This window comes from Triticum dicoccoides, chromosome 3B (genome assembly GCF_002162155.2).
Source record: "Triticum dicoccoides isolate Atlit2015 ecotype Zavitan chromosome 3B, WEW_v2.0, whole genome shotgun sequence".
NCBI classification, from domain to species: Eukaryota; Viridiplantae; Streptophyta; class Magnoliopsida; order Poales; family Poaceae; genus Triticum; species Triticum dicoccoides.
This window is the reverse complement of record NC_041385.1, coordinates 144,341,552-144,350,999: the sequence shown is the minus strand read 5'-3', so window position 1 is coordinate 144,350,999 and position 9,448 is coordinate 144,341,552. Positions and strand designations below refer to the sequence as shown.

General features: G+C 42.5%; 2 protein-coding genes across 2 annotated transcripts; one reads left to right on the top strand and one right to left on the bottom strand.

The window, feature by feature from the left end:
* The first annotated feature begins 707 nt into the window (after positions 1 to 707).
* LOC119275217 (F-box only protein 7-like) lies at positions 708 to 2,696 on the top strand. Its single transcript, XM_037556025.1, has one exon. The coding sequence runs from the start codon at positions 1,366 to 1,368 to the stop codon at positions 2,602 to 2,604; it is 1,239 nt and encodes a 412-aa protein (XP_037411922.1). The 5' UTR covers positions 708 to 1,365; the 3' UTR covers positions 2,605 to 2,696.
* A 4,113-nt stretch (positions 2,697 to 6,809) lies between these two features.
* On the bottom strand, positions 6,810 to 8,180 carry LOC119275215. The gene is made up of 2 exons (XM_037556024.1): positions 7,605 to 8,180; positions 6,810 to 7,004 (listed from the first exon to the last, which is right to left on the bottom strand). The coding sequence occupies exons 1-2, from the start codon at positions 7,944 to 7,946 to the stop codon at positions 6,960 to 6,962; spliced, it is 387 nt and encodes a 128-aa protein (XP_037411921.1). The 5' UTR covers positions 7,947 to 8,180; the 3' UTR covers positions 6,810 to 6,959.
* Between the last annotated feature and the right edge of the window lie 1,268 nt (positions 8,181 to 9,448).

Here is a 9,448-nt window from a genome sequence, read left to right as displayed (position 1 = left end):
GGCATGAGAGGTGGCTTCGGTGAAGGTGGTGACATAGATGGATCACAAGGCAATGTTCACAATGTGCCAAATAACAACGATGAGAAAGAAGACAATGAAGATCTTCAAGGAAATGCTAAGCCAATAATGATTATCAGCCAATGTTCACAACGAGCCAAGTGACAACGAAGAAGATGAAAATTGAGATGCCATGTTTATCTTTATGTTTATGTGCCCTTTTATTTGTGGGATCATGAACTATGTTTGCTATGATGCACTATGAGATCATAATTTTGCTATGTTGATGTTGAATTTGGTACTCTCTCCTATCCATATTACTTGTCGCTCAAACAGATGTATCTCATGTTTGTGATGATTTTGGTTTAAATATGCGGGCTATAGTGTTGTTGTGCGACTGACCTATTTTTACATTATCTGTTGGATCGGTTGTCATGTGGCTGCCCTATTTCATATTATCGGCTAGTGATGTAAAATCATTTTTTGAGTGATGTATATTTTATTTTAATCACTTTTTAGTGATGTAAAATACATTAAGGTGCTCTAATGAGGATTGGCACTACTAAAGAAAACCCAACATGTATTTTTTTTTCTTTCATTTTGGCAAAGGCACTCCTCCTACCTGTATCCTTCCAAGGCCCACATGTCATAGACATAAAGACAGGTGCCTTAAATTGTCCCCTCCCAGGCCTGTATTAACCAAACCACCCAGCAGCCGCCGTCGCCGCCGCTCGCCGAAGCACTGCCTCCGACGAATCCCCACCTCCGCCGTCATCCTGCTGCTATACAATCCCACCTCCACATGCCCTCCAGCCATCGCTGTATCATTCCCGGTTCGTTACCGCATCTGACGACGAAGGCCGAGCGAATCCCCACCTGCCCGCCATCCTTCGTCTCCTCGTGGTTCGCGGAGCTGGGTTGCTGAGCCTGCTACTCTCTCTCGGGTTAGTTCTGTTCTTCGGTCTCTCGGATTCGATTCAGTCCTGCAGAGGAGAACCAGCAGTGCTCGGAGTTCTTTGGGCAACTGGATCGATTCAAAGTCTGAACCTTTTTGGGGAGTGGCGTAATCGAAGTCGGATTTCCGTCACAGAATCAGCTCCCAGCAGAGGAGGGGAGGCCACCCATAAGTACACCCAAGAGCCTGCCTGGCCGTGCTCTCCGTGTGGCCCATCCAGGATTGTAACCTTCCAACAAGCAATTGTTGTTCTGAAAGAGCCGATTTATTATCTCCAATGGGTGGTACTGTAGCGTATCCAAGATTTCGAGTCTAGCCATCCACCGGAGGAATCTGCGTTCTCTGGTCTTCATCAGAGTGCCTAAGCTGCTAGGTCGACAAAATTCCTCAAAGTAGATATACATGGACCACCGATGGAGGTTGCAGTTGCCGAATTACCAGTGCTGCCACAAGATGTCCTGATGTCCATATTTGCACACCTGGAGATCCCTGACCTGATGCGTGCCAGCTCCGTCTGCTCCTCGTGGCGCTCCGCGTTTTCCAGCCTGCGCAACCTTGAGCAGTACCAGCAGCGCCAGACGCCGTGCCTCTTATACACATCTGAATCTGCTGGTGAAAGCGTTGCGTGCCTCTACAGCCTCTTGGAGAAGAGGTCATACAAGTTGACTCTCCCGGAGCCACCTATTCGCAGCAGGTATCTGATTGGGTCATCAAATGGCTGGCTGGTTACTGCTGATGAGAGATCCGAGATGCATATTCTCAATCCCATCACATGTGAACAGATTGCTATCCCGTCGGTGATCACCATCGCACATGTGACTCCTGTTTTTGATGAAAGAGGTTCCTTATGTAAGTACATTTCCTCTCGTGACACAGCGGAGCACCGTAGTACCACCGGCCCTCAACCCGTTGATCTTGGCGAGCTGCAACACTACCTCCAGAAAAAGGCATTTGTATTTTATGATGCATCTGCAGGAGGCTATATCGTGGTGCTTATTCACAATCCAGATGGGCAGCTCTCATTTGCTTGGTTAGGAGATGACAAGTGGACCTGGCTGAAACCACATTGTTTTTTTCAAGACTGCTTGTACAAAGACAGTAAGTTATATGCAGTGACATTGCTAGGAGAAATTCACGTCTTCGATCTCAGAGGCCCTGTGGTCGCAGCAAAGGTAATTACAGGCTGCGCAGATAATTACAGTTGTCGAACAATTTACATTGTTCAGGCTCCATGTGGGGATCTGATGCAAGTTTTTAGATCCCAAGATGTGGTTCATTATGATCCACGTGCTGACAATGCAACACATGTGCACTATACTGATGGGATAAAAATATTTAAAGTTGAGACTGTGGCTGAAAAGGTTATGGAAATAAATAGCTTGATGGATCATGTGTTGCTGGTTGGGCTGAACCAATCACTTTGTCTCAGTGCTGAAGAATACCCACAGTTGAAGGCCAACACCGTCTACGTTGCTGACGACCACGAGTATCTAAACTATTACAAGAATAACCGCCGTGACATTGCAGCTTTTGACTTGACACATAACAGTAGTGAGGAACTTGACTCCCCTCAGCTTTGGTCCAACTGGCCTACTCCCATATGGATAACCCCCAGTCTTACAAAATGGCATCCAACATTGGACAGACAATGAGTTTTCTTCATGTCCAGATAATGTAATTACCGTGTATAGCAGATATAATGAAAATGTTTTGTATGGAAGGAAAAGGGAATAAGTTATGATCATTGATTTTGAGGAAATTACAGTTGGCGAGAGTCGGGGGTTTAAAAGCCAGCTGTAAGCTCTGCATCAAATAGTGCATATTCCTTTGTTGCTTAAGATTGGTGGCATGGAGAAGATAAATGTGGCATGTATTAGTCTTATAGATAAGCTTAAAATGTATGTAATTTTCTTTGAATGCACCTTAGTAGCATGTTTATGTATATTATAGTGGGGTCAAGGTTTTGAGAACCATAATTCACGTCACTTGCTGGTGGATGTGAAGTGGTTATTTAGAAATTTAATTTGCACAATGATCTTATTTTTGGGGTCAAAAGCTGCATATTCCTATGTTGCTTAGATTAGGTGTCACCCAATTTACTATAAGGTCAGGCCAACCTTTCCTTTTCAGTTTCACCTTCCTGCTTTATACAATAGCGTGTGGGCTTATGTATGGCGGCAATGAGATTAAGTTTGTGTTACAGGAAAAACACACAACTAGTTTGGAGATGGAGGTCTTCACATAAATGGCCATAGGACAGGCAGATCATGATGTTTTTGGCATCTTCATCAGTACTTTGATGGAGAATTATGAGGGCATGTTACTGCCTTTTTTGCTTGTCTATGTTTAGTTTATTCTTCTTTTGACTCTAGCAGCACCCTATTTTCTGTTATCTTTCACTTTGCTGCATCAGTTAATGATCCACGGTGAGCATCAATACATTTCCTCACACTGGCCCTTTCTCCAGAAAATATGATAAGCCATGCGGGCAACGTTCCGAGAATATACATCTCTACGGCTGAATTTCTTGAAAAGGGGAATTATCTTTTCACTTCATTAACCATATTTTATTTATGCATTATCATTGGTACATTCCTGCAGTCAGTGCAATCCAGATAGATGTAACAGAGGCACCTACTTATGGTGGCTCCATCAATCTATCCCTATCTTGCTCTGTTTGCGCTGTAGTTCCAAACTGCAGTTAACTGTGTAAGCAAGAAGAAGGCTGCAATGTAGGCAAGTGATTCGTCTATTCTATTTGCTGTGAAAATTATTATTGAAGTAATCCATCAATGCACTCTTCTTTATTAATACGGCAATCGATTGTATGCTTTTAGCCGTATTGGAGAACACTCATTTTAAACACAGGGATAGTTGATCATTGACTTCAAGCGATCTTGCTTAATGTAGTGAATGCTATTGCACGACTCCACACTGTGGTGCAAGCCTGATGTTGAAGATATTCAGAAGGCGAAACAATCAACCTAAAGGATCTGATCCTTCAGTTTTAAAGAACTTCGCAAATCACTCAGTTATGGCAGAGGCTTGTGATTGCTCACCAAGTCTTCAACCATCACAGCACAAGCAGAAAGAATCCATATTGCCCTCGGTATTTGGTTCAGAATATCAGTAAAAGTGGAAACCCTCAGATGTGAGGTGCAAGAATCTGAGACGAGTAGGTTCGATGCTGCTGATCTTGCAATGTGAAACAGGAGAAGTTTGAGCCAGAAGGATAGACCAATGATGTTCTGCGGCTTTGGCCCTTGGTCTTTCTTTTGGCCTGTAAAACTTTTTCTATTTTTTTAGGGGCAACCTTTTCTATCTTTTCAATATATTGAAACGCAAGCTGCCAAGGATAAGAATTTTCTTCCATATTGCATTAAAAATGTTCGCAGAATCTGACAATAATCTGAACGTGTCATTTTGCATCAACACCAGTAAACAAAAACAGTTAACTGATATTGTGCAGCTGTCAAATTCTCAATTGACTGCGTCTGCAATCCTTGGTACTCCCTCCGTCCTAAAATTTTTGTTTTAGATTTGTCCAAATACGGATGTATCAAGTCACGTTTTAGTATTAGATACATCTGTATCTAGACAAACCTAAGACATGAATTTTGGGACGGAGGGAGTATATGTCAAGGTCATATTTCTAAGAGAAGCTTTTTAATCTTAATTTACCATTAGCACAGGACCTTTGTTGATGGAAGAAGCATATCAAATCTCAATTTTGATTGTGTAATAAACAAAAACCTCTGTCGATGGAAAGTTCAGACATGAACCAACCAAGAAGCGGCACTAGAGAAGATACTTAAAATACATAGAGCAGTTTTCTCTTCTTTCGGAAGTTCTTTTATTGTACTCCCTCCATCCCATAATATAAGAGCGTATTAGTATCAAAAACGCTCTTATATTATGGGACAGAGGGAGTATATTGTTTCAACATATCTACTAGTTTCATCTTGAGACATATCGCTCCTATTTGGCAGAATATGAGCTATCTTCGTGTCTGTTTCTTCCTTGGGTTTATCTTCTTCCTAGTAGCGGTCTTTTGAGGAAGCAACTCAGAATCGCCCTTGCAAGGCTAACCATTGCTCCTTCAGCAGTCTACTGACGGTAGGGAACACGACTACTTATGGTCCATTACTATTCTGAAATCTGTGGAGGAAATCCAAATGTCTGCCGGCATATTTTATTGCTTCTTCTCGTATAAGGAACAAGCTTCAGTTCACAGCGACATGAAGGCATCAGACAGACAAGCCTACAGAAGCTAAACCAAGTTCAGGTTAGATGCGAAACATTGATAAAATAGTACTCCCTCCGATCCGTAATAAGTGTCGTAGTTTCAAACTAAGGTTCAACTAACCTTAGTTTGAAACTGCGACACTTATTTTGGATCGAAGGGTGTAATATTCATTGAAATTGCGACAAGAACACGGGGAGGAAAACAAGTGGAGCACGTATGAAAATTCTATCATCCAACTCAAAGTTTCCTCATCGCCACCGAGCCCATCTTTTGAAAGCATCTGTCGATGCCATCCAACACACACACACACACACCAAATTCTCAGCAGCGGCTTCTCATTGATTTGCTCCTCCTGCAAAGCATGAATCGATCTGAAAACACAGTGAACGACAGTGTTAGGATAATTAGGTATAAAATATGCTGACAGTAAGACATTTCTTATGTCCCAATTCCACAGCCCCTACAAACCACTGAAATCCCAGCCAATACTGGTTTTTGAGTTACGTTGCTGAAACCATTCACCCAGCGCTCGAACAATTCACTAAGACTGGATGGCTTTCCACATATCAAGCCAGCAGACACCGGAAAAAAAAACCATGTGATCTTCTGATTCTGGAGCAAAAAGGACAACCTTTATTACCATGCTACCACCTTTATCCTTGGTAAGGATTCAGTTTTTGAATACTTAAAGAAAAGGAGCAGTTGATCTCAAATGAGCACTCACATTCCAAATGAAACTGAGGAGAAGACACCTCCTGGGATTTTGAACAGAATCACATGCTACCACATGTCCACAGGACGGCATCAGGATGAATGGATGATCAGTAAAGAAAACACAGAATACTTCCCTGGCACTTCTTACCACGTCCTGCAGGTTTCACCCCAAGCTGACCTTAAACAGAAATACCCATCCTCAACAACTCTCCTAGAAACAGTCAAACCTACGGTAAACTGTGACCATGTGATACACATGTAAAACTCATAACCAATAAGTGAATGTCACCATGATCAAACCGACGCTTGTTACCATCTCCTCCCATGTGAATAACATTCCAGCAAACACATTTCGATCGATCAAAGTAAAGATAACTTCCACAGTAGCTGCAGAACATCATCCAAGAAAACCATTTTCTCAACAACATGATCGCACTAGGCTCACAGTTGGTCGTTTGACATCACTCTCACACGACATGTCAACCCACCATCCAACAAAAGCATACAATAGTTCATCTCTTAGTAGCTTTTATTAGCACACCATGTGGTTCTTCAATCTCAGGTCATACTTGCAGACACCTTTAGCTGCTGCAAATCTTCCCAACAGATTTTTATTACACCCTACCTCGACAAAACCTCTCATACCACAACTCTGGCTTGGTCTGCATTAACAATAACAAAAGTTAGTATCATCTATCACATCATTTCTTTCAGCATGCACATGAGAAGGAGTCACCTTACCTCCCAAATACTTGTGCAATAGGATCTGTATAACTGCTGATGTTCACAGCTGCGGAACCTAACTGTACATAATTCTTCACCACATTTGACACCTGGAGTGTTGTGGCAATTGAAATGATAGAGCATCTGCAGGTCAAAACTCAGTTATGCTCAAGAAGATGGAATAAGCTCCTATTAATTCATTAGTGATTAACTTATATTCCCGAAACGTACTACTGCATTTCCATGTCTCCAGGGCTCTTCAAAAAAACATACAGTGCACAATTCATATCCGAGTGGAAGCTTCATTCTAGCTTCACAAAACTCTTAATACCTCCTCTCATTCTGGTAAGGATCCTCATCCTTGTCAACCTGTTAGCATAACACAACGGAGTTTAACAGGAAACAACAAAGGAACAAACTACTCCCTCCGTTCGGAATTACTTGTCGCGAAAATGGATGTATCTAGATGTATCTTAATTCTAGATACATCTATTTTCGAGACAAGTAATTCCGAACGGAGGGAGTAGGAAACAGAGTTTTTCACAGAAGTACAGTCCTTGGCAAGTTACTTGGCTGAAGAGCAAGTATTTACTCACTGGATAAATAGGAGCCGGAGGAAAATATCGGGGCGCTTCCTTCTCGGCAGAGTGTCTAAGCAACTAGTCACAACACTCCTATTAACTTATCCACAATATGAAGGCAACTAGTTACTGTTGTTGGCACATTTGGGAAGAACGGTTCTTCCAGCAATAGATTATCTCTGAAGAATCTTAAACGACATTCAGCTGCTGCGTTTCAAGTTCCTTGATGGAATCCTTGAAGATCTGTTTCTTTGTGCCTAGCTAAGCTACGGCCTTATGTCTACCACAACTCAGCATTGCCAAAAACTAAATGTTTGCCAACTAAATGCTTTAGAGTTCTTGGCAGATCCTCGTTCATAGCATATACCGAGAAGTGTTTGATTGATACCTGATCCCGCGAGCGTTCGCCCACCAGAGCCTCCACGCCGCCGTTGCCGGCGCTGCTGGAGGCGTCCGACGTATCGTCGCCGGCGCTGCCATTCCTCCCCAGGAAAGCCGCTGCACGGCGTAGGGGCTCAACAATCTTCTGTGCTGTGCCATGGGGCGGGATAGCTTCTTGGCCGGCGCGGGCGCCCCCAGGGTGGGCTCCGTTTTCTTGGCCGCGGCGGACGTCAAAGGGGGCGCCGTGTCCGTGGAAGTGGGGGGCGCGCCCAGCTGAACCCTCCGCCTCCGACTCCATTCCCGCACCATTCCTGCCCCGGTTCCGGGCCGCCTTCTTCTTTTTGGCCATTACCACCGAGCCACCGACCAAGAAGACGAGCGCGGGTTCCTCGGGGGATGCTTGGGCGTGGCGGGGAGGGACTGGGAGTGCAGAAAGGCCGATATGTTGGCCGGATTCTGCTTCAGGTAGGGTTCCCGCGAGGTGGTGCGGTGGCAGCGGGCGACGGCGGATTTGTTGTTTTCCGGCGAGGTGGCGGGGGCGGTGGTTGGTTTTGGGGAAAAGAGCGCGGGGTGGAGGAGGAGAGGGGAAGGGAACAGAGGTTATATCGAAGTGGGCCTGTGAGACAAACGTCTCCCTTGGACCGCGGTTTAGTACCATTCTCTCTTCTAAAAAGAACAATTTTCTGTTCCCTCTCTCTCTGTTATCTCTAAATAATTATTGCACCCTACAAATTACGATTAGTGTTTAGTTCGAAACAATTATGGTGCATGTTTAATTTTGAACCCAAACTTCATTAATCTCAAGTCTCAACACTATTTAGTTTACATCATCTGCTCCAATCAGCGTGATTTTGGCCATGTGACGCCTTAGCATCGTTCATATTTTGATAAATTAGATTAGATTGCTTTGAAAAAATAGACATCCTTTTTAAAGGGCATCTAGATGTTTTTCAAAAAAATTGGTCATATTGTGAATGGACAAATAGACATCTTTTTTACAGTGATTTTGGCCGTGTGATGTCTTATCATGGGGCAAAGTTGAATTTTCGTGTGCCTCTTAGCACCCTTAGAATTTAAGGTGGATGATACTGTCATATTGAGAATGAAAGTTAGAGCTAGGGTCAAATGAAGGTGGATCAAATTCTCAAGGCCATAGAAGGAAGCATTTTGTTTACCAATGTCAAATAGGGAATAGGGATTGTTCTCTATCCATAATCATGTTCAATTCTATCAACTTGCTACTCAACTCTAAACTCAATTTTTCAACTAATTTGGTCCATATATGGGGCGGGGCTAACTGGCGAGTGCCAATGTGTGTGGTTAAATTTCGCCCGAGTAATCTTTTATGTCTAGATAGTTAGTCACACTAACTTATTTTCTCAAAATGCAAGTATGTCACGTCATCATGCAACATGCATGGAAAAAAGACCCGTATTAACATGCAACCATGCATATAAAAAAAGTCCACCTCAACATGCAAACATGTATGTGTGTTTACTATGAATTATTTTAAAAACACAAACATTTACAAAAAAAGGAACAAAATTTGCATATAGGACCATTTTTTTAAATTCAAAACATTTTTCTAAATCTCAAATGTTTTTGGAATTCCTAAACATTTTATGAAAACACGAACATTTTTTGAATTTATGAAAAAATAAAACAAACATATTCCAAAATTTGTTTTTTAGAAACTTGGAAGGAATTTCCAATAAGTTTTTCTTAAACATAAACCTTTTTTGGAATTCCAAACAAACATTTCAAATTCATAAATGTTTTGTAAAAAAACTTCAAAAATAAAAGAAAAAGGAAAAAGAATCAGAGAAAGGGGGAAAAGAACAAATTGAAAAG

Bases quoted from the DNA above. Each gene is read 5' to 3' on its own strand.
- LOC119275217 (XM_037556025.1), top strand. From the start codon at position 1,366: ATGGAGGTTGCAGTTGCCGAATTACCAGTGCTGCCACAAGATGTCCTG.
- LOC119275215 (XM_037556024.1), bottom strand. From the start codon at position 7,946: ATGGCCAAAAAGAAGAAGGCGGCCCGGAACCGGGGCAGGAATGGTGCG. The intron at 7,005-7,604 runs GTATCAATCAAA...TTATGCTAACAG, and splicing joins GCGAACGCTCGCGGGATCAG to GTTGACAAGGATGAGGATCC.